Source organism: Leuciscus leuciscus, assembly GCF_965113295.1.
Source record: "Leuciscus leuciscus genome assembly, chromosome: 22".
Taxonomy (NCBI): domain Eukaryota; kingdom Metazoa; phylum Chordata; class Actinopteri; order Cypriniformes; family Leuciscidae; genus Leuciscus; species Leuciscus leuciscus.
Window position 1 is genome coordinate 34705029 of NC_138746.1, and position 25663 is coordinate 34730691.

General features: G+C 38.5%; 2 protein-coding genes across 2 annotated transcripts in view; both read left to right on the forward strand.

Moving 5' to 3' along the window:
• The first annotated feature begins 70 nt into the window (after positions 1-70).
• On the forward strand, positions 71-11512 carry klhl31 (kelch-like family member 31). Its single transcript, XM_082153895.1, has 3 exons — positions 71-237; positions 1624-2826; positions 9331-11512. Exons 2-3 carry the CDS (start codon positions 1652-1654, stop codon positions 10061-10063), a joined length of 1908 nt encoding a protein of 635 aa, XP_082010021.1. The 5' UTR covers positions 71-237; positions 1624-1651; the 3' UTR covers positions 10064-11512.
• A 2123-nt stretch (positions 11513-13635) lies between these two features.
• Positions 13636-25663, forward strand: part of gclc (glutamate-cysteine ligase, catalytic subunit) — a 39316-nt gene continuing 27288 nt past the window's right edge. Inside the window, exons 1-3 of the mRNA XM_082153896.1 lie at positions 13636-14109; positions 15877-15989; positions 21429-21611. Of these exons, the coding sequence (XP_082010022.1) occupies positions 13960-14109; positions 15877-15989; positions 21429-21611 (446 nt within the window). The 5' untranslated portion in view covers positions 13636-13959. The remainder of the gene's footprint in view (positions 14110-15876; positions 15990-21428; positions 21612-25663) is intronic.

A 25663-nucleotide genomic window follows, 5' to 3' on the forward strand; every position in this document is an offset into this window, starting at 1 on the left:
TCCTTCACGCCTTTATGTTTGTGTAATTCTGACCTGTTGCTGAATTAACGGAGCACATTTGCGCAATCACCTTTAGAGGAGGAGTTACTCTGCTGTGTGTTCCTCTGACGGGACACCTCTCTCTCTCTCTCTCTCTCTCTCTCTCTCTCTCTCTCTCTCTCTCTCTCTCTCTCTCTTGCACACCAACTTAGGGGTGCAAGTCTGTCCTTCTCCAGCACCCACTTCATCTCGACATCGGTAAGTTCATTATTGTCTTTATACTAAACGTTTTCGGTGGTTCTTTGCAACAACATGGTTTCAACAAAGAGCATCTTCTTCACAAGCTTGGCTTTGTGGGGTTCTTGAGTTGATGGCTCTTGGGAGTTGCGTTATAGGTGTCAGATCAGAGTGTTCTGGGTTATTTAAAGTCATTAAAGTCACACACACACATATACATGTGTGTGCGAACCTAGTCCAAAGACAGCACTTATAGATCCTTCGGAGTATACATTATTACATTTTTACACTGATAAAAAAGAAAAGAAAAAAGTGTTGGTGCTGAAAGGACAAATGGGTTCCAGTGACTTCGAGTCTATAAAAGGAACAGCAATGAAACACAGCCTTTCTATTCTTGGCCATAGTTGTGATAACTTGTGACAGATGCAAAGAGAGGAATGCCGAGGTGATATGCTGCGATAACAACTATAAAGCTGTATAAAGCTTTACACTTCTTAGATGACTTTTGGTTTACCTATTTTTCTGTTTGTTTGTTTTTTCGCTTCTTGTTAGAGTGACTCTATTTGTTAAAGGGATAGTTCATCCAAAAAATAAAATGCTGTCGTCATTTACTCACCCTTATGTTGTTCCAAATCTGTATGAATTTCTTTCTTCTGGTGAACAAGATATTTTAAAGAATGTGTGCAACCAAACAGGTTTTGGACCCCATAGACTTCCATAATAAGGAAAAAAAATACTATGCAAGTCTTATGGGGACCATCAACTTGTTTGGTTTAATTTTTGGGTGAACTATCCAACATGAGAAAAGTGTCCGACTGGTTCATTATGAGAATGTTGAGAAGTTGTTTTTTTATTGCTGATAAATTGTAAAATTTAAAGGAACATAGTGATGGGGAAAGAAATATGAGATGGGCTTAAAAATTAATTCTAATGCTTTTGCATTCTCTCCCAAATGTTTTGCACTCCCCCAAAACTTTGCATTTCGAATTCTTTGAGAGTGAACGCAAAGTTTCTCGGAATCTCAAAAGCTTTGGAATATATAATTTTTCTCCCATCTCATATTTTTTTTCCATCACAATGTCCCTTTAGAGCCTCCGTAGGGGTCTGATTGATTAAAGGAAATTGAAAATGGAAGGGCTGTAAACGAACGGCCAAAACGCATAAAAAGTTTTACGTTTTTAGTTGAAAATGGTGTCGTGTAAACAGCCCCTAAATTTGGGCCAAGTCTGCAACCACTATGCACATTTAGGTGGACACATCCTAACCTTCTATTTTTATATGGTCAGTGAATAAGGCTTTTTCAAAAATCGATTCTTGAGCTATTACGTTTGGTCCACCCAGTCCTGGGTATTGGTTAACATCCTTTATATAAATGGTTAAAATGTGCTCTATTTGTGTCAAAATTAGGTCTTGGCTGTGACCCATCACTACAGTCATGGCACCCAAAAAGAACAAGACTGCCAAGAAGAACAAAGCTGATATCAATGAAATGACCATTATGGTAGAGGACAGTCCCACCAACAAAATCAATGGGCTCAACACTCTCCTGGAATGTGGAAATGGCTTTAGTTGTATCTCAACGGAGGTCACCGACCCCGTCTATGCACCAAATCTCTTGGAGGGTCTTGGCCACATGAGGCAAGACAGCTTTCTCTGCGATCTGACTGTCGCAACCAAGTCCAAGTCTTTTGAAGTTCACAAGGTTGTGATGGCTTCTTGCAGCGAGTACATCCAAACCATGCTCAGGAAGGATCCATCCCTCAAGAAGATCGAGCTCAGTGATTTGTCCCCGGTTGGTCTGGCTACAATCATCACATATGCCTATTCTGGAAAACTCACCTTGTCGCTCTACACAATTGGTAGCACTATCTCAGCAGCCTTGCTGTTGCAGATCCATACTTTAGTGAAGATGTGCAGCGATTTCTTAATGCGGGAGACTAGCGTGGAAAACTGCATGTATGTTGTGAACATCGCCGACACTTACAATCTGAAAGAGACGAAAGAAGCTGCTCAGAAGTTCATGCGGGAGAACTTTATTGAGTTCTCTGAAATGGAACAGTTCCTGAAACTCACCTACGAGCAAATCAGCGAATTTCTCATGGACGACTCCCTTCAATTGCCTTCTGAGCTCACGGCTTTCCAGATCGCGATCAAGTGGCTGGACTTCGACGAGAAGAGGCTGAAGTACGCGCCCGATCTCCTGTCCAACATTCGCTTTGGTACGATCTTACCTCAGGACCTTGTCAGTCACGTACAAAACGTTCCCAGGATGATGCAAGATTCTGAGTGCCACCGTCTTTTGGTGGATGCCATGAATTACCACCTGCTGCCATTCCAGCAGAACATCTTGCAGTCCAGAAGAACCAAGGTCCGCGGAGGCCTACGGGTTCTGCTCACGGTGGGTGGACGGCCTGCGCTCACCGAGAAATCCCTCAGCAAGGACATTCTCTACAGAGATGAAGACAATGTCTGGAACAAGCTGACGGAGATGCCCGCGAAGAGCTTCAATCAGTGCGTGGCTGTTTTGGATGGGTTCCTTTACGTGGCCGGTGGTGAAGACCAGAACGATGCGAGGAACCAAGCAAAACATGCCGTCAGCAATTTCAGCAGGTAAGATTTTACATCCTTTTTAGTAGGACTGCACGATTAATCGAAATCAAACCGCACGCGATTTGGCAAAGGCTGTCATTTTTATGTGCAGTTTGTCAGTGCAGCGGCTGATCGGTAGTAAATGCTGCTCCATCTGAACACCAGAGTCTCTCTCTCTCTCTCTCTCTCTCTCACACACACACACACACACACACACACACCACATATCCCTCTGAACACCAGAGGGCGTCTCTAACACAAACACACACACACACACACACACACACACACACACACACACACACACACACACACACACACACACACACACACACACACACACACACCACATATCCCTCTGAACACCAGAGTCTCTCACACACACACCACACACACACACACACACACACATATCCCTCTGAACACCAGAGGGCGTCTCTAACACAAACACACACACACACACACACCACATATCCCTCTGAACACCAGAGTCTCTCTCTCTCTCACACACACACACACACACACACACACACACACACACACACCACATATCCCTCTGAACACCAGAGGGCGTCTCTAACACAAACACACACACACACACACCACATATCTATGGAGCTAATAATATGACAAAACGATTTGAATTTGAATTGTGTAAATTTGAATTATTTGCAAGTGAAATCTAACAAAATTGAATTTTAGGTGGTAGTTTAAATAGTTCTGAATTTGATTTTTTTTAAACGAATATTGAACATTTGAAATTTAACAAACTGAAATGTTTTTATGGCTGAATTTTATAGACATGTATTTTCCAACAGCTAGTTTTTTTTTGTTCTGAATTCGTATAGTGCAAATATTCAGTTTAAAAAAATACAGATTCAAGTTTTCAAGATGAAGAAATTCGGAACTTCAAATTCAGTTTTCTAAAATTCAAGTTCAAAAATTCAAGTTCAAAAATTCAAGTTCAAAAATTCAGATCTTACAGAAAGTAGGTCACAGGTCATCCACAGGGAAGAGTAAAGGATCTCAGATAAGTCGAACAGAGCATTTTGGCTGCACTGCAGTAGTTTTCTGCCAAACGCGGTGGTGGTTCAAGAGAATCCGTGTATCTTTCGTTCAGTCGTTTTTTTATTTAATATTAAGAGTAGAAAAATGAGAAAACAGCTTGAGTATTAGATTTCTAATATTCTAGTAATAATAGTCCGCTGTTGCACGGAGCTTACAAAAATTGTGTATTGCAACTATAGGCTATATTTCATTTCCTCATCAAACAACTAGACTAACGAATGGCTCGGCACAACAGAAGAGCCCAGAAAGGGCTTTTTCTCTGAGTAGACCAGCAGTTGGTCTGAATTTGCTATAACCTATAGCCTATTTTCCGGACTGTATAGGCTAAGTCACGTTTTATGAAACACGCTGTGATTTATTCCAAAGTGACTCGGGCATATATAATGCATTTAACATTAAATAATATAAATGTTGACTTTCAAAAGTAGGCACACCAAGAAGGCTATTCTCTGTATTTTGGTTCATTTTTGGTGAGCGCCAGAAAGATCTAAAGAGTCCGAGACGTGCTAAAGCAGCGCATCATGTTGTTTTATTTATTTTTCAATGGCATTATATTTTGTAGTCATTTTGAATGTACACAAATTGACTATAAATAACAAAGTATTAAGTTATTTCCCAGCAGTGGAACAAATCCAAGTGATGCTTCATATCGCAAACTGCTCATTATCAAAATGAAACACAGTCAAACAAACATATAAAAAGGTATTCTGCCTAATTTAATTGGTCTGTTGTACAATATAAAAGGCAAGCTGTGCCGCACACAGTAGCCTACACTCCAAACATTTCCCTTGAAGACGCTGATTTAGCCTATAGCCTAGGCTACGTGTATTTTGGGACTCGACTGAAGTATGACGCCTTTTTATTTGTATTATAATATAATATATTAAAATACATCATCTTCTGAGTTTTATGATGTAGCTAGGCCTTTTGTGTTTTATTTAAATTAAAATGTATTGTAATTTACATCTCAAAAGGATGCGCTTTGTGCATTCTCTGACATTACATTTATTTATTCCATTAATATTGAGTATCAATTGATGTTAAACAAAACTGTGTTATTTTCTATGGCAACTAAACTTCCAAAATAAATAAGAATAAAAAAGAATAAAAAAAAAAAAGCTCCGCAGCTTTTCCACACAGATTTTGAGAATTGGCCAGCTAAAAAAATAGGCCAAGGAAGTAGACTAACGGCTAGTGTCCGGGAGATGCGTTCATATTTATGAAATAAACATAACTGATTTTGTCTACACCTAAATACATTTCCAAGGAACCCCTAATTATAACAGTGATTAAGCCCAAATGTGGGTGGGGGTAATGAACACAATATGTTTTTTTGTTTGTTTTTTGCCCAAATGGTCTCCACCAAGAAAAAACAACAAGAATGAAAAATAAGTAGCCATGTATAGGCCTAATAAAATAATATAGGCTACATAGCCTATAAAAGAGGCTATATTGTGCCCTTTATTACAAACAACATTTAGCCTATTTTAAACGCCAAGCCTAAACAAATTTATTTAAATCGAAACGGTCGCGCATCTCTCATTCAGTCAAAAGTTTTCATATTTGCAATGTAACACGTGGATGCTAACTATTAATATAAAGAAGGCGTCATACTTCAGTCGAATCCCAAAATACACGTATAGGCTAAATCAGCGTCTTCACAGCAAGGGAAATGTTTGGAGTAGGACTGTGTGCGGCACAGCTTGCCCTTTATATTGTACAACAGACCAATAAAATTAGGCAGAATAACTTTTTATATGTTTGGTTGACTGTGTTTCATTTTGATAATGAACAGTCTGCGATATGAAGTAGTAACGTCAGGTCTGAAAGTATGTTGTGTGAGAGCGCGATGCGCGAGCGCCATCACTTGGATTTGTTCCACTGCTGGGAAATAACTATACAGATAATATGACATAATTCGAAACAGTAAAATGTATATTTTTATTTGTATACATTCAAAATGACTACAAAATATAATGCCATTGAAAAATAAATAAAACAACATGATGCGCTGCTTTAGCACGTCTCGGTCTCTTTAGATCTTTCTGGCGCTCACCAAAAATGAACCAAAATACAGAGAATAGCCTTCTTGGCGCGCCTACTTTTGAAAGTCAACATTTATATTATTTAATGTTAAATGCATTATATATGCCAGAGTCACTTTGGAATAAATCACAGCGTGTTTCATAAAACGTGACTTAGCCTATACAGTCCGGAAAATAGGCTATAGCAAATTCAGACCAACTGCTGGTCTACTCAGAGAGAAAGCCCTTTCTGGGCTCTTCTGTTGTGCCGAGCCATTCGTTAGTCTAGTTGTTTGATGAGGAAATGAAATATAGCCTATAGTTGCAATACACAATTTTTGTAAGCTCCGTGCAACAGCGGACTATTATTACTAGAATATTAGAAATCTAATACTCAAGCTGTTTTCTCATTTTTCTACTCTTAATATTAAATAAAAAAACGACTGAACGAAAGATACACGGATTCTCTTGAACCACCACCGCGTTTGGCAGAAAACTACTGCAGTGCAGCCAAAATGCTCTGTTCGACTTATCTGAGATCCTTTACTCTTCCCTGTGGATGACCTGTGACCTACTTTCTGTAAGATCTGAATTTTTGAACTTGAATTTTTGAACTTGAATTTTTGAACTTGAATTTTAGAAAACTGAATTTGAAGTTCCGAATTTCTTCATCTTGAAAACTTGAATCTGTATTTTTTTAAACTGAATATTTGCACTATACGAATTCAGAACAAAAAAAACTAGCTGTTGGAAAATACATGTTTATAAAATTCAGCCATAAAAACATTTCAGTTTGTTAAATTTCAAATGTTCAATATTCGTTTTAAAAAAATCAAATTCAGAACTATTTAAACTACCACCTAAAATTCAATTTTGTTAGATTTCACTTGCAAATAATTCAAATTTACACAATTCAAATTCAAATCGTTTTGTCATATTATTAGCTCCATACATATCCCTCTGAACACCAGAGTCTCCCACACACACACCACACACACACACACACACACATATCCCTCTGAACACCAGAGGGCGTCTCTAACACAAACACACACACACACACACACACACACACACACACACACACACACACACACACACACACACACACACACACACACACCACATATCCCTCTGAACACCAGAGTCTCTCTCTCTCTCTCACACACACACACACACACACACACCACATATCCCTCTGAACACCAGAGGGTGTCTCTAACACAAACACACACACACACACACCGCATATCCCTCTGAACACCAGAGTCTCTCACACACACACCACACACACACACACACACACACACACACACATTTCCCTCTGAACACCAGAGGGCGTCTCTAACACAAACACACACACACACACACCACATATCCCTCTGAACACCAGAGTCTCTCACACACACACACACACACACCACATATCCCTCTGAACACCAGAGGGCGTTTCACACACACATACATGCGCCGCTGAAGTACGATAACACACATCATTCCAGGAAATCCCTATTGCCATCATACTATCTGTATCTGAATAAACAGAAGATTGAAACGCTTTGATTAAACATGACTAATAAACACACGACTGCCTTATTCTGTGTAAGAAGCCACATCATCTCACAGAAGGATGAGCTCAACTGTGGTTATGAAGTGAGTTTGGAGTAAAGGCATGTTATTAAATGTTCATAAATCATAAAAGAGGTTCATAAATGCTTCTCATGTCTGGAAACATGTTTGACACGTGTTGCTTTTTCAAATGCACGTTATAAGCGACTCAAACTCGCAGTGCTTTCAGAGTGAGCAGCGTTTACAGAGCCGTCCGTCACTGACAAGCTGCACATAAAAAATAATCACACCCTTTGCGATTTCATAATCGCAATAATCCAAATCAATGAATCGCGCAGCCCTACTTTTTATTATAAAGGCTTTATTGTCAACTGATACAAAATAGAATTGAGCTCAGGCGCATGACAAAAAAGGATGGATGTCCGCACTCTGAACTTAATCTCTGGGAAAGTTTATTTAAAAAACGCTGGTTGAAATGTTACACTTCTAGAGTTAAATACATTTCTAGAGCTTAAAGTCAGCATGAAACGAAAGTTGCGCTCATCTTGCGCCCTGTTGTGACGTATATCTGAGTGAAATGTCTTCTCGAACAAGAACAAATGTAGAGCGGGGCTTGGTTGGATGGTTGTGGTTTGCTCGCTAAACACTCGCAGTCTTCCTACGAGTCCGCACTTAACACTTAACAGTCGGGAAGAAGTCTTCAGAAAGTCACCCTTCTGAAACCTAAAATGACAAGCAAGACAACCTACGGTAAGGTCCTGTCCCAAATGGAACCGCTCTAGCGATCTTCCTCCGAGTCCGCACTTCCGTGACGTCTTTAAAAGTGCACATCGAGGCCGCATATTGACCGCAAAAGAGGGCGCTCGCGAACACCCTTCTGAAACCTGAAATGACAAATGAGACGGTCTAGTGGCCTTAACAGACATGTGCATGCGGCAGCAATTGTATGTCAACAAGACCGCAAGTGCACGTGAAGTGTGCCATTTGGGACAGGGGCTGATGGGTAGAAGTCTGCTGCAAGCACCCTTCTGAAACCTAAAATGACAAATGGGACACCCTACAGTCTCTTGGACTTACAAAGTGTGATCGTGAAGTTCACGAGACTGTAAGGTCCTGTAAGGTAGAGTCCACAGCTCTGCACAGTTTTGCTCCAACCCTAATCAAACACACCTGATCCAGCTAATCAAGGTCTTCAGGATTACTAGAAACTTCCAACCAGTCGTGAGTTGGAGCTAAACTGTGCAGAGCTGTGGCCATCCAGGAATGAGTTTGAGGTCCTGTTTACACAAAGGGAAGACGCAGATATTTCCCTGTGGTTTGGCCTCTCATTTACACGATTTTATCACAGAAAACTATTATTTCTAAAAACTCTGGCCAAAGTGGAGATTTCTGATAACGGCGGTTATGTGTTGCCGTGTCAACTGGGAGAAACGGGGTTTTAGGTTCTTAAACGTCATGTGAGCGCCCTAGGAAGTCGCTCGTGTTATTCGTTGTTGTCGATTCTGAGGATTCTGATTGGCTTGCATGGCTTTATCCTTCTCCCTACACTGCTGCCCATAGGTTTGGCAAAGTTATGATGGCGCTTGACGGCGTATTTTTGCAGGTTAATGACTTTTTTGAAAACGATGTTGTGTGCACGATGTTATTATTGAAAACGGAGGGGGGGGGTCAGGACCGATATCGCTGCAAGATAGAGGGGAATTACAAGGGAACATAAATAAAAAAATAATGATGTGCACAGATAAATCCTTTGTAACAAACACTGTAATATTCCATAAAAATAAGAATTGTCCATTTTGATTTCATGGCTTTATCTCATGTCCACTGGGATGCATGCATCACTCACGAGTACTTCTCTCCTCAGATATGACCCCCGATTCAACACGTGGATTCACCTGGCCAACATGATCCAGAAGCGCACTCATTTCAGCCTCAACACCTTCAACGGCCTCCTGTTCGCCGTAGGGGGACGCAACTCTGAAGGCTGTCAGGCGTCCGTCGAGTGCTACGTTCCCTCATCGAACCAATGGCAAATGAAAGCTTCAATGGAAGTCCCTAGATGTTGCCATGGCAGCACAGTTATCGACGGCAAGATCTTGGTTAGCGGCGGCTACATTAACAACGCCTACTCTCGCGCCGTGTGTTCTTACGACCCGTCCACCGATAGCTGGCAGGATAAGAATAGCCTGAGCAGCCCGAGAGGATGGCATTGCTCGGTGACCGTCGGAGATCGTGCTTACGTTATCGGCGGAAGCCAGTTGGGCGGGCGTGGCGAGCGGGTCGACGTCTTACCGGTTGAATGCTACAACCCTCACTCGGGCCAGTGGAGCTACGTCGCCCCCTTGCTGACGGGAGTGAGCACAGCAGGTGCTGCCACCTTGAATAGCAAGATTTACCTCCTGGGTGGATGGAACGAGATTGAGAAGAAGTATAAAAAATGCATTCAGGTGTTTAACCCCGATCTTAATGATTGGACTGAGGATGACGAATTGCCCGAGGCTACGGTCGGCATCTCATGTTGCGTTGTCACCATCCCCACACGCAAAACACGAGGGTCGAGGGCCAGCTCTGCTTCATCCGCACCGATTAGCATATAATCTGCGAGAGAGAGCAGTGGTGAAATCTTGCGAGTTGTAATTGAGTATGATTTTTTTATTACTATTTGTTAAAGGTCAGCTTTTCTCACAGATGCTAAGATTGTCAGTTCATAGGAATCTTGGGAATGTTGAATGTCAAATCACAACATAGCAGGGGTGTAACGCTACACAGAAGTCGCGGTTCGATCACGTTTCGGGATCGCGGTTCGATATGAGTTTGGGACGTTTACACACACTATGTCTAAAATCGAAGCATTTTGAAAAAGAAAAAAATATATATATTAATGTGTATTTAAAGGTGGTTCAAAGGTTGTGGAAACAGGGAAAGAGAGAGAGATTTGGGGGTTGAATTATTGTTTATAATGTTTACGGAAAAGGAAATGCACACAAACGATACATATCTGTAAAATCAAGAGTTTACAGTTATAATTTTCATTGGGAACATATTTTCCAAGTGGGGCCAGTTACGATTCGATTAGTCCCTTAATGTACAAAATGAGGCAATTACAACATATTAGACATTCTCCTTTGATTAACAAACAATGCAGATACTTATTAAAGCATTATGTTCTAATGTCGCACATGGACTGTACACATGTGAGCTTATTTATGTAGGATAAGCCAGGTTTTTCATTTCACTTTACTCCTTTACCTGCTAACATTGTCTTTATTCATTAATCTTTAGGCCGCAGGGAGATAACAAAGGTTTATAACCCAGTTTGCACTGTAAAAATACAGAAGCAGAAAGTGTGTGAGGAATGATGTGAAGAACACTGAACCGGGAATAGAAGGATTTACAGTGCATTTTTAGTTTTTTGGGGAAAACAGAATGAATAGATAATTGTGAACAAGTTTTGGCCTGAACTGTCGAGGACAAGCACAAACATCTGCTTTGTTTCCTGATGGTTCATGAACTTTAACGTTCTGATTAGAAACAGAAATGTGATAACTGAACACACTACTGATTTATTACTTTAAAAAGATATTGCTTATTAATGTAAATCATTGGATTGGATTTCGAATATACATACTGTGATACATGTTGTCAAACAATAAAGCTCTGCATATTTATTAAAGCTTCTTAAGAAATGTTGCTGTTGACATTTTTCTATTTCAGGCAATGACTATATATACACACTACCAGTCAAAAGTCTTGGATCGGTAAGATTTTTTATGTTTTTAAAAGAAGTCTCTTCTGCTCACCAAGGCTGCATTTATTTGATTAAAAAAACAACAACAAAAAAACAGTAATATTGCTAAATATTGTAACTATTTAAAATAACTGTGTTATATTTCAATATATTTTAAAATGTAAGTTATTCCTGTGATTAAAGCTGAATTTTCAGCATCATTACTCCAGTCTTCAGTGTCACATAATCCTTCAGAAATCAGTATAATATGTGGATTTAATGCTCAAAAAACATATTATTATTATTATCAATGTTGAAAACAGTTGTGTAATTTTTTTTTTTTTTCGGGATTCTTTGATGTATAGAAAGTTAAAAAGAACATTTATTTGAAATAGAATATTTTGTAAGATTATAAATGTCTTTACTGTAACTTTTGATCAATTTAATTCATCCTTGATGAATAAAAGTATTGATTTATTTTATTTATTTCCCCCAAAAAATTTAATAAAAATTCTTACTGACCCCAAACTTTGTTTAATGTTACAAAAGCTGGTAACACTTTATTTTGATGGTCCCTTTTGAACAGTGACTATAAGTAACTTTGCAACTACATAGTAGACTCTCTGCTTAATATCTGATAACTCTTTATTGTGATGCTCCTCAACAGACATTATACTGACTATAAGTAATTTTGCAACAACATGTCAACTTATTCCTGCCAGAGTCTACTAATACTCTATTAATACTCTAATGAGAGTTAGTAGACATGTAGGTGCAACGTTACTTCTAGACAACAGGGGACCATCAAAATAAAGTGAAACCCAAAAGCTTTCTATTTCAGATAAATGCGGTTCTTTTAAACTTTCTAAAATTAAAGAGAGAGAGAGAGAGAGATTCCCTTCCTGTTTGTCTGACCAATGAGAGACAGTCATTGTTATTTTTGCAGTTCTCTTTGGTGCAGCTACTGGCACAGAAGCGACTGAGTAAACCTGTACAAAAGCTTTGACTTTACACTTTCAAGTTCACAAAGTAAACATACCGATGGGCGTTGGAGCTGGCAAATAATAGACAGTATGACAGGGCAAAATCATAATTATGATGATGACAAAAGTGAATCTGCAGTGACTCCTGACCTAATAATAAAGGCCTGACCTCATTTACATTACTGAATTCTTCAATATAAACTGTGTACAGGTGTCACATAAAAGCAACGGTTTAAAGGGATAGTTCACCCAGAAAAGAAGATATTTTGATGAATATGGGTGATCAAACAGTTGATGGACCCCATTGACTTCCATAGTATGAAAAAGAAAATACATGGGGGTTCATCAACTGTCTGGTTACCCATATCCTTCACAATATCTTCTTCTGTGTTCAGCAGAAGAAAGAAGCTCATACAGGTCTGGAACAACATGAGGGTGAGTATATGATGACAGGATTTTTGGGTGAACATGACATGGCTCTGAGAATAAAACCTAAAAATAACAATTAGAAAACATTCTGTATAATTGTTATAAAATAGTAGTAATAATAATAATAATAATACTAAGGAAAAAAAAAAACATTAGAGAACATTCTGTGTAAGTTATTAATTAATTGTTATTATAAAAATAAAATAACCATTAGGGAATGTTCTGTCACCGTGTAAATAATTAATGGTTATTAAAATAAATAAATAACCATAAAGGAATGTTCTGTGTAAGGAATTAATGGTTATTAAATTAATTAATGATTAAAAATAAATAACCATAAGGGAATGTTCTGTGTAAAGAATTAATGGTTATTAAATTAATTAATTAATTAATTAATTGTAAAAAACAAACAAAAAACATCAGGGAGCGTTCTGTGTAGAGAATTAATGGTTAGAAAGAAAGAAAGAAAGAAAGAAAGAAAGAAAGAAAGAAAGAAAGAAAGAAAAATAACCATTTTGGGAACGTCCTGTGTAAGGAATTAACGTTTATTAAAAAAACAAATAAATAAATAAATAACCATTAGGGAATGTTCTGTATAATAGTTATAGAAAAAAAACATTGAGAACGTTTTGTGTAAGTTATTAAACACACACACACACACACACACACACACACACACATAGGGAACGTGCTGTATAAGTGGCGGTAAATCATGCAGCGAATGTTCTGGGAACGTTATTCATGGTTGTAAAAATAAAACCTAAAAGAACCGTTGTGTGTTGCTGACCTTGGTGTTGCTCCAACCATAACCCAAACAATTCACAGCCAACATATTCCAAAATACAAGCAATTAAACAATATATATATATATATATATATTTTGCATTGTCATGATTACAAAAGCACATTCACACTGATGCGCGTGTTATCGTCTTGACCACGGCATCGCCACCAGCGACAACAAAGAGGAAGGAGGAATTGCTGAGTCATAACATGATGACGTGCCCGCAACGACACGGTCACGTGTTCTCAGCGCAAGCAAAGTGTGTGTGCGCGCGGACAGGACTGACATAACTCGCGCACTCCGATCAAATATCAACAGCTCGCAGCTCGAGGCCGCTTTATTCGCGCGTTATAACGTGAGTTACAGTGAAACCTTCCCTTGAGAAAGCGCTTGGAAACAAAAGCGAATCATTTCCTACTTAAAAAACGAATCGTTGAAGGGCCTAGCGCGCGCGCTCGCTCGCATTATAGATCATCGGTGATCAATATCACGGATCGCGCGACGCGGCGGCGGAGAAGTTGCGAGTTGAAGTCCGTAATAATCATAAGCCGGGGTTTGTAGGTTTGTGATATGGGCTTGCTGTCACAAGGCTCACCGCTCAACTGGGAAGAGACCAAGAAACATGCTGACCACGTTAGGAAGCACGGCATCCTTCAGTTCCTCAACATCTACAATAAGGTGAAGGAGCGACAGAAGGATGTGCTGAAGTGGGGAGATGAGGTGAGGATGCATGCTTTACTTTACAGCCTCACAAAGCATGTATTATGACTGCATATGCATGGGAAACACGTGGTTGCATTGCATTAAATGATGCAATGGAGCAGTGGTGATGCTGCTTGTGAGCAGGTGCACCTTCAGCTCACGGTGTGTGTGTTTATTAATGCACTTTTATTATCTGGACGATCTTAAAATCCTAATGCTTACAGTCTTGAACTTGGTTTTGTAGAGAAATGCAAAGTTCAGACTTTATATAAGGTGTGTATTTTACAGCAATGCAACAAAAAACATGTCTGGGAGAATGTGCTTATTGTGTTGATGCTGTATTACCCAAACATTTGCTGTTATTGAGCTGGATATGGTGAGGTTAGAGACTGGTTTGCTGGAATGGGTTGGTTACGGGTGAGTTAAAGGGGTTAGGCAAGGTCAACAGTGTAATAACCACAAACTATCTGGTGCAACAAGTGTCCAGCTGACCTTTGACCTCCTCCAGTGATGTTTAAAAATACTCCCAGGATGAAGTCCCCCTGTAGTCAATCATTTTATCCTTTAAAACTCATCTTTGATCACCAAAATGACACATTTAAAAAATGTTAATGCCTTAAAATATCTTCAATGTAACACGACACCCTTGCCTCATTTAGCATGTACGGTTCTATGAATATGCAAATGAGCCCCGCCTCCACTCACTCACTCATCTCAGAGATCCACTGGTTGACGATCACATGTTGATCTGATTGGTTACAAGGTAGTTTGTGACGTTAGAAACACCAGCGATTTCAAAGCGTGTTTTTGAGACTGTCTTTGGTTCACTGCAGTTTTAAGGAGAAAATACTCAACAATGGTGTCGACTTATGAATTTACACATGGTTTGTCTTAAAGCAGATTAATAACACCACATAAACAACATTAAAAGCTGGATTTTCACCACAGGGCGACTTTAAACCACGTTAAGAAATTTTGCTGAAGATCCAGGCGAAATTTGCCTACTTTAAAGAAGCTCGAATACAATATATTTTAGTTTGATTTCATATTCTCCCATGTTAGCCTATTTCATAGTTTCGGTTATTATCCAAACTGTGGGAAATGAGTGGGCGTGTCCAGACGGTGAGTGATGTGTGTGTAAAGCGGCTCAGGCATGTGAAGATCTGCCCTATTACACAGTGATTTTAGTTCACAGATTTTGTGCAAAGATGTCAATTGCAAAATCCCATTTCTTTTGGTTGGATGCAGTTAGTCATCTTTCAGTAGTCCACTGGTCTTTAAAGAGTACTAAACTAAACATTAGGCGCCTAAAAGTGTTTGCATGTGCAAACTCGCAGTTCATGTAGGATCAACAGGATAATGTCGATTTCTGAACCTCCTATTGAAATGGCTTTTCATTTCATTACCTTTGACCAGCCAGAAGACGTCAATGGATTTACGATAAAACCTGCTGGAATGCTGTTGGTTTAGGAGGTGAATCCTTTGTTTGTTCGGCGTTAGTGGATTTAAAAGGGAAAATGAATGGGGGGGGGGGGGGGGGGGGAACGAAGAATGGAATGGCATCCGACTAGGAATGCGTTTTTACTTTCATTATGAATGTGATAAGAAGAAAAACACTGTGCATTATCTTTGTTGGTTGGTGTTTGCAAGGCAAATGCGCTCATACGTAATGTGTGTATAATACCTCAGCCAAAGCAGGAACTATTTTTTACACTTGTGGTCAATATTTTTGCAACATTAGTAATGTGATAAACCGCATGATAAGAAGTCTGACTCATCCCGCAGGTGGAGTACATGTTGGTGGAAATGGATGACAAACATGAAAAAGCCCGTCTGGTTCTGAACGGGAAGGAGGTTTTGGAAATCCTTCAAGAAAAGGGGGAAAAGATCAACCCCAAGTGAGTAAATGAGTGTGTCACAAACATATTCTGAACATGTTGGTGTGATGATGACCCCCCAAAAAAAGTTTTTTATTTTTAGGGATGCACCGATTTTAGGGCTGTGCGATATAGCTAAAAAAATTATCACGATATAATGTTTCATATCGTTCGGTATCGATAATTATTAAAAAAAATTTAGAACCTTTTTTTTTTAAGACAAGTAGAAAAGTTTGAATTTAAACCACTGTTTTTTTATTTTATTTATCCACATTAAGGCAAACAACTAATTATTTTAGTTTTAGCAGTCAAAAAAAAAAAGTCAAAAAAAAATATCTTCTTTATGTCTTATATTAAGATAAAAAAGTAAGTGTTAAAGAAACTCTTGAACTTAAAATGTTATAAAATGTGTGCAAAGTGCAATATAAAAGTGTAAACGTAGAAAAATCAAGGCAAACTTTGAGGTAGATCAACATCTGTAATAAGTAGGGGTGGAACGGTTCCTTACGACACAGTGGTGTCACGGTTAGGTACATTTTGAGATACAGCAAAAAGAAAGAAATGCCAAAGAAATTTCCTTGATTTAAAAAAAATATATTATTAAAAAGAAAAGTTATTTTTAAATAAGTCTGAGTTTTCCCTACATCTTGAAACGTTTACTTTTATAAATGGGGGTAATATATTTGAAGGATGAACAAATGTGTTTTGGTCATCACATTAAAAATAACATTTAAATATGATAATATTTGAGTTTTGAAGTGCTGGAAAAAGATGTGTGATGTACTTGAAAGCATTTTACTATTCCTGCCAAACATGGTTACTGTGAGTGTTACTACAGTACATTAAATCCATATACAATGAATGTTGCTGATCTATGGACTTAAATATAACTAACGTTAGTTCATTCATGGCACAATGTTTCTCCTGGTTTCCTCGTCAGCGTAGTTTGATCCGTTAATAACGGAGAAATTTGAATGTTTCTCACTTGATCTCACGCTGATGTTATTACTTCAGTGGCGAATTCAAATGCTTTCTTTACTGGATCTCTTAGCGCTGTGTAGTAACAGTGTCGCTTGATCAAGATCGGCTCGCGCTGCACTGACATTGATGGTCCAAACTGATAAACGGTCCGTGGAGCACAAAATAATAACGCAGTTTCGTTCCGCTTTCATTCCGCTTGCCATTTGATGTCGGGCGATGTTATGGTGGTCGCGCGTGCATTTGAATGAAAATATTGAGCGCTATATCGAAATTTTTTTTATATCGTTACCGACAATGGTGTACCGTCGATAAATACCGATACCGTTTTATCGCCCAGCCCTAACCGATATGAAGATTTTGGTCGATAACCGATAATTCTTTATATTTGGAAGCCGATAACCGATATATCGGCCGATAAATCTAAATCTAAATTTGTATATAATTTTTTGAGAGCCTGATTACAAAAACAAAAGTCTCCATTTTAAAGCCCTGTCCTAAACACACAATCATATGTTCTCATTATAATGTTATGTGGCCGATATGACAGACTTGTGCTGGACATGTTGCACTGAACCATATTTTCCTTTCTGAAGTGATTCCAATCATATTTCAAGCAGTTCAAAACCATCATGTTGAACAGTTGCACATCTGAAGTGTCTCAGCTGAAGGAAATAATACATTATTTATCGGCTTTAATATATCGGCCAAATCTTCTTATCGAGCCGATAACATTAAAAATGATCATATGAGGAGCTCTTTTCCAAAACGCTATAAATTTAAATAGTTTTCAGGAAAATTACTTTTTTTACCTAGACCCACACATTTTGTGAATATTCAATTTATCCTGTTAAAATGTTTTTTTTGTCTCAGTCTGAACATGTTGAACAATGATTATTAAATCAAACAACAATATTGTTGATGATAAATTCAAAGTTATTTTATTTATTTTTTTCAAAATGCTATAAATCCATCTTTTTTTTTTTCAAAACGCTATAAATCCATACATTTTCCCCCAAAATTGATGATTTGTCTTAAAAAAGAAGAAGAAAAAAGTCAGTAATAAATACATTGGCATTCAGTAAAGTGTCGAACCCATAAAAAGTAGCACCGTTGTCCACTTTACATAAAACAAATCACGACATGACCTTGTGTGAGTGAGAGAGTGGGTGAGTGGCGTTCACACCAAACGCGAATAGAGCGTCTGGCGCAAGTGATTTTCATGTTAAGTCAATGTAAAGATGCGTTTACGGGCATCTGGAGGTCCTGCGGCGCGAATGAGGCGAATTGAGCGTCTGGCGCGATACGCACGAGTGATTTGAGAGCGAGAGAGAGAGAGATTTCTGATTAGTCCAGAAGATGTATCGCGTTTAGGCTAAAAATAGGTTCGGCGCTTATCGCGGTTTGGAAAGAATCTGCATCTTGCAGTACATTTTAAACAAGGAAATTTAGCGATTTGGTATGAAACGTTGATGGAGCCGTGAAGAGGTTCAGTACACAGCTAAATGACATGACAAGCTCTTTTTTTTTTTTTATGGCGTTTATCACGTTTTGGAAAAGAGCTCTTCATATATTATCGGTTGATACCGATATATCGTGCATCACTAATTATTTTGTTCACATACTCAGAGGTTTGTTACAGGCTCCTCACAATCATGACTTCAGTAATAGCAGGTTTATCTGCAACTGTGTAAAGCCGGGATAAAAAGGGTTTGTCCCCATTGTTGATTTATTTGATTTATTAGCTGGTTTGACCTTTTGTACTCTTTAACTGTAAAGACTTGCAGCCAATCCCTCTTTTATGCATGTGTTTAACTGGTCAACAAGATCGATAGTATCTTTTGTGTTTACTGTTCCTCTCCCTTTGATTAGACTTGCCCCAACTGTGCTATTTTAAAGTCTCCTACAACAGGTTTAAACGCATCCATAGTCAAAAACCACTTTATTTAACTCATAATCTCCACTGCAGCATCAGCTCTTTTCTCTCAGTGTCTGAAACGCTTCGATAAAGGATTCAATCTCTCTAAGCCCCGCCTCTCTGAGAGCTGCTCTGCTCTGATTGGTCAGAAAGCAAACGCTCATTATCATATCTGAATCTGAGCTCTCGATATCCAGTGATACGAACAGTAACGATGGCGTGGGTTTTACCGTATCAATGTCATCAAAGTGTGAACAACACGAACCAAACTCTTCCAGTCTCAGGTAAACTACAGTGTTTGAGGGCGGAGCTAAGAGCCAATCAAGACCAGAGGCGGGCATTATGCAAATTAATTACAAACCTACACCGGTTCATCAGGAAGTGAGACTGAATTACTGACGACTCGTTTCAGTTCAGAATTGAATCTTTCTTTTAGGAGACGACAACTCAGTTTATGTGAACTTTGATCTCTGAAACTTTACAGATCTTTTACATTCTCGAACAGCTCTATTACACACGACATGAAAGAAAATATGTTTAAAAATGTATAATAGGGACGCTTAAATCTTTCTTTTGTTTAAATGACAGGCTCATCAGAGGTTAGTTTGGACAGGATCCGCATGATTTGAAGTTTGATGAGTTGTATAGGAGTGAGGAATGTGACCTTTATGATGTTGTCCTGATGTTGTGTATCTGTAGCTCAGGGCAATATCAGCACACACTGGGAAACGAGAGAGTGGCATTCCTCATTACTGCCTCTCTACTGCACACACTGAAGAGTGTCACAGCACTTTACACTTCACATCGATGATCCCGTTCACAACGCCCGCATGAGCCGGACACTGACATGTTCCACCGTGTGGAAAAACACTGATGGAATCCAGTCGGAAAAATGACATTTACTGTGGAATTCTGCAAATTCTGGATGAATAAATCAAACTTAGGGTTGTATAATTATTCAGATCATGACATGGACTACTAGTGTCTGTGAGTGTTAAAGCTCAAAAAGACTATATAACACACATATTTACACACAGAAACTCATAGGTCTTCACGGCAACCCGTCATAAGGTTAAAAAAATAAAAGGAATTGTTTAATTTCCTTTTGATTACATTTTGAAAGGTTTAATAAATTGCTTATGTTTTATTCCATTGATTACCACCATTTTTGATAACGAATTTGCATTAGGCTAAATTATAAATCCCCCAAAAAAACAAAAACAAACGGCATTTCTGACAACAAAAAAAGTAATTTTTTAAGTTTAATGAATTCAATTGATTCTTTTTGATTATTAAAATGTAATCAAACCATTAAAATGGATTCAATAAAATTTTAAATGCTTTACATTTAAATTTTAACACTTCTAAAACAGAACTAATAGTTTGTTAAATTGAATGAGTTTCATAAATTGTTTAGACATGCTTTTTGATTACTAACATTTAATTTAACCATTAAAATGAGTCCAGAATTATAATTTTTTGTGTGGAAATTTCAGATTTATTTAATTTCCAAACTTTAGAATCCAAACTCTAATAATTGCGTAATGTATGATGTCAGATATTTGAGTGACGTTCAATATTTTAGGTTTCTCTTCAGTCTGTGTTTCGACTGCTTTATTGTAATGTTATTAGCCTCAATGCCCATTGGCCACAGCGCTCTCTTTACATCATTATTGGCCATTGTCTGTTGTGTTGACCATTACTTTACATTACTAGAGCAAGCATGTAATGGAAGTCACTAATACACTAGTGCTCATTTATCTACCGATGCATAATGGATTGAATGAAGTGCTTCTGCTAGTAATTCACATTTATAAGTTCCTTTTCATAAAGAGACAGAATATTGATCTTGAAATGCAGGCCGGAGTCGGAGAACTACATGCAGCTACACGATCGAAGGAAAGTTTTATAAATTCAGTTGATTAGTCATGCTTTTTGATTATTAAAATGTAATCAAACCATTAAAATAGAATCCATAAAATTGAAAGTGAAAAACACAGAATTATGGGGATTATTGAGAAGAAATAGGGCCCTAATTATTTTTTTTTTTATAGTTTGTTGATAAATTGTGTAAGTTTCATGAATTGTTTAGACATGCTTTTTGATTACTAACATTTAATTTAACCATTAAAATTAAATATGAAAAATAAATTAATTCAGGAAATTTCTGAATTTTCCAAACATTAGAATCCAAACTCTAATAATTGCGTAATGTATGATGTCAGATATTTCAGTGACTTTCAAAATTTTAGGTTTCTCTTCAGTCTGTGTTTCGACTGCTTTATTGTAATGTTATTAGCCTCAATGCCCATTGGCCCACAGCGCTCTCTTTACATCATTATTGGCCATTGTCTGTTGTGTTGACCATTACTTTACATTACTAGATCAAGCATGTAATGGAAGTCACTAATACACTAATTTATTGAATTTATGATATATTCATGAAATGAATTGCTTTGCTAGTAATTCACATTTATAAGTTCCTTTTCATAAAGAGACAGAATATTGATCTTGAAGTGTGTGTGTGTGTGTGTGTGTGTGTGTGTGTTTGTGTGTGTGTTCAGCCACCCGACGCTGTGGAGGCCGGAGTATGGCAGCTACATGATCGAAGGCACGCCGGGACAGCCGTACGGGGGCTCGATGTCGGAGTTCAACACCGTCGAGGACAACATGGGGAAGAGGAGGAGAGAGGCGTCATCTGTGCTCGATCTGAACCAGACTCTCCTCACAGTCACCGCGTTCCCCAGGTGCGAAACATTACACACATTATTCCTCTGTGTCTATTAGAGCTGCACGATTCTGGATAAACTGAGATTCAGGATTTTTTTTTTAAATCGAGATCATGATTCTGAATAGACAACGAAGCAAAATAACATGTACTTTACTAGAGGTTCTGACTACATGTTTATTGCTGTAGTCCAGTGGTTCCCAAACTTTTAACAGGCATGTACCCCCTGAGACATTATAGATCTTCCGGAGTACCCCCAACACCACCAATTGTTAACACATTTTTTTAATTTTTTTTATTAATATTTATTTTTATCAATTTTGTCGAGAATAGTGAATAGAATCATAAACATATGATACAAATCTCATCAAAAGTGAGATGTATGCACCCAATCTCACACACAATAGGCCTACAACACATATCCAACATCTCATTAAAGCTATTGTTAACTTTTCACATACTGATAAGTATTGCTTTTCACATATGATAACATTGTATATTTTCTTAACTTCTCTGCTGTAAAATAATAATAAAAAAGAGAACACATAAACAATAGTAAACTAAATAGTAAACAGTAAACTAAATTGTAGTAAACCACACAGAATAGGCCTACCACCTCTCCATCCACATCACCAGTTTAATCAATGTGAGGGATGTGCCTGGATGTTCTTAAATAATGCAGCGATGTTAGGCCGAATTGGGGACAGTTTCAGTCTTAGATTATTTTCCACAAACAGTCTGTACCTATACTTGGTCTTAATAAATAGAACCGACACCTATTTTTCACGCGACACGCAAGCGTGTTGGAAGCGCCTCCAGGCAAAATAGAGTAGGAAAAGATGTATGTTATATATGTTGACGGCAAAATAGGCTATTGAATATATTTCGTTCTGTATTGACAGGTGCAGTATTTGAAAATCGATCATATTTTTTTACATTACAAAATATTTGCATTTATGTCAAACCCTAGACACTTTCAAACATCAAAATGACATTTATTAATATGTATTCGTGTCAAAATGACATATAAACATATTTTCCTACTCTATTTTGCCTGGAAACGCTTCCAACACGCTTGCGTGTCGCGTGAAAAATAGGCGTCGGTTCTATTTCTAGCATGCACGCGTTTTCCGCACGGCTCGAGCCGCGCTTGAGACGCGTGTGTCACACAGGCAGTGTGCAAACTCTAACCTGTTAACATGGGACCCGAAATAAAAACGGACACGCCACGCAGCTGAGACGCTCGCGCCACGCAGCCAGTGTGTCGCCGGCCTTAGATCTTTTTCCGCGTACCCCCTGAAATCAGTCCACGTACCCCTGGGGGTACGCGTACCCCAGTTTGACAACCGTGGCTGTAGTCCATTTAAAAATATATATAATTCTTTTGAATGAATTTTCAAAAACAAGATTGGTTTGAGTGAATGATTCAATGACTCGCTCATAAAGACATGTGCTGCATCTCAGTCCGCCTACTTACACTACACCCTAAAAGTGTGTCCTCTTCTTGTGAAGAAAGTAGATACTTTTGAGTGAGTAGCAGAAGAGTAGACACGCTTTGGGAGAAACTCACGTCATACACTCATGCGTCTTTTAACGGTTGCACTGTGACAGTAAACTGACCTGTCAATCATTCTGTCACAGTAAACTGACCTGTCAATCATCCTGTCACAGTAAACTGACCTGTCAATCATCCTGTCACAGTAAACTGACCTGTCAATCATCCTGTCACAGTAAACTGACCTGTCAATCATCCTGACCTGTCAATCATCCTGTCACAGTAAACTGACCTGTCAATCATCCTGTCACGGTAAACTGACCTGTCAATCATCTTGTCAAAGATAAAATCCTCCACATTTAGTTTCCTATCGGAGAGAAATGCAGAAGCACGTTGATCTGCAGTCGCGGATCTTTCATGCGGAGACTCTCCTCATATTCATGCATAACGATGCATTTAAAAGTTCATGGCCAAACGGATCTTTGTAAAAGTCCACATTGTTATTGCATATGAAATATAACACGGATAACTTAAAATTTTGTATTTATTTTTTATCAGGTTAAACTTTGCTTTTGTAAACAACAAAAACTTGAATCTCTGAAGACGATGACGTCGTGCACATGCGTATTTCGTGTTCAGTCTACAGTGTTTCATCGCCATCTACTGGTCTGGCAGCAGAATACAGCGTTTTTGTCGTTTTCGCAGATCCGTGTGAATGGGGATCGTTTTGACGATGATGTCGTCTGCACGCGGAAAACTCAAAGGAAAAATGTGTCCGTTTAAGCGCATCGTTGTCGTGTAAACGTACCCTTATTTGACAATGAAAACATTTCTGTGGAGTTTAATTGTGAACAAACAAGTTTAAATGTTTACATTCATTCTCAAGGTCAAAGAAATATTTTGGAAAGCATAATATTGATATTGTATGATATGGATTTTTTTTTTTTACTATTTTTGGCCATATCAGCCATATCATATTTGGCCATAACCCCTGTCCTTATGTCTTAAATTCACTTTTCATAATTTTAAGGCTGCACATATGCGTACATTTCTCAAATAGTGTAATAAATGTCTTAATTTCAGTTTGAATAGGTCTTAAATGAAGGAAAGACGAGGTGTATTCACCCTGCTGAGGGGGATGTGATAAAGCCTGGAGTGGAGCGACAGCACGTTCCTCTCTGCACTCCTTCTGTAATCACTCCGCTCCGAGTCCACTCCGGGTTTTCCATTCCCGCTCACGGGAAAAACTGCTGTGGGCTGTTCACTCCATTTTAAAAGTTATTCTAATATGTTTAATTTGTTTAATTTTTTATATCATGAACGTCTGAATTTATAATACTATATATATAACATTTATAATACTATAAGTAACGGTTTGGAAAGTATTCAACACGTTTAATAAATATAATTACACAAAAATGTCCAAATGTAGTGAATGTGCCTATAGAGAGCAATGCACATTTTATACGGATTACATAAGAGAGTCTTCTGTTTCTATTTGTTTTGAATTGTTTTGCTTAAAAGTAGACATTTCAAGCCTATATGCTGAGTTTCGATTCATTTATGAGATGCGCATGCGCTCCAGTTCACATGCAATGCAGTATCGCGCCGGCACCTCCATGTCCTGATCAAATTGTCTGTTATATTTGCTTCTCATTTTTGAAATCTAGGCAATTGTTTGATGAAACGTCGATTAAAATTAAGATACAATTTATACAAAACTTCACTGTAAAGACAGGTTTTATACAAAACAAAACTTAAAGGGATACTTCACCTCTGGGAAGATGAATGTGTATTTAAAATAGGTCATTTAAGTAGAAGAAATGTGAAGAAATTTTTGAATTTGGAGCTTTCTAGGCTGAGAAAAGCCAGAAAATGTATTTTTGGCTTATGTGGATGAAAGACAACAACTCCCAGTATGCACTTGCTTCGCTGCCCTAGGAGGCCACGCCTACCGGTAAGAGAGCGCAGTTGAAAACAACAAGGCTATTAGGCTAGCCTAAGTGATGAGTTTGCCAGGGATTTAGAGATCGCCCAAAATGTCTGGGATTCGGCTTTTGCGTTCTACAGTCGCCATTCATTATGTTTACTGTGACGAGCAGGACGAGGCTGACGGCCGCGGGAGAACGGCGCGAGGCCGGTGGCGTCATTACTGAGACGCGCCGGGTCTTGCATCTCTCACGGAGGAGCGGGAATTTTCTTAGCAATGGTAAAACGCACATCAACCGATTACTTGTTTAGCGTTCATGTAAACACTACATTCAGACTCACCAATCGGAATGAATTCAGTTAGATTGAAACAAAAGGTGTGCATGTAAACATGAATGGCGACTGCAGAAAGCAAAAGCTGAATCCCGTACATTTTGAACGATCTCGCCCGCCGGACAGGTTTTCTACTAATACAAAGCTTAATGCTAAATCCTGAAGTATCCCTTTAATGAAGTGGTCAAAATCATGTCTGACCCACTCCATGTGTCTCCCGATATATTGCGCATCTAATGATCCTGTCTTACTCATGCCCAGGGCCTTACCCACCGTTGAGGTCTCTGAGGTCTTACTCGTGCCCAGGGACGTAC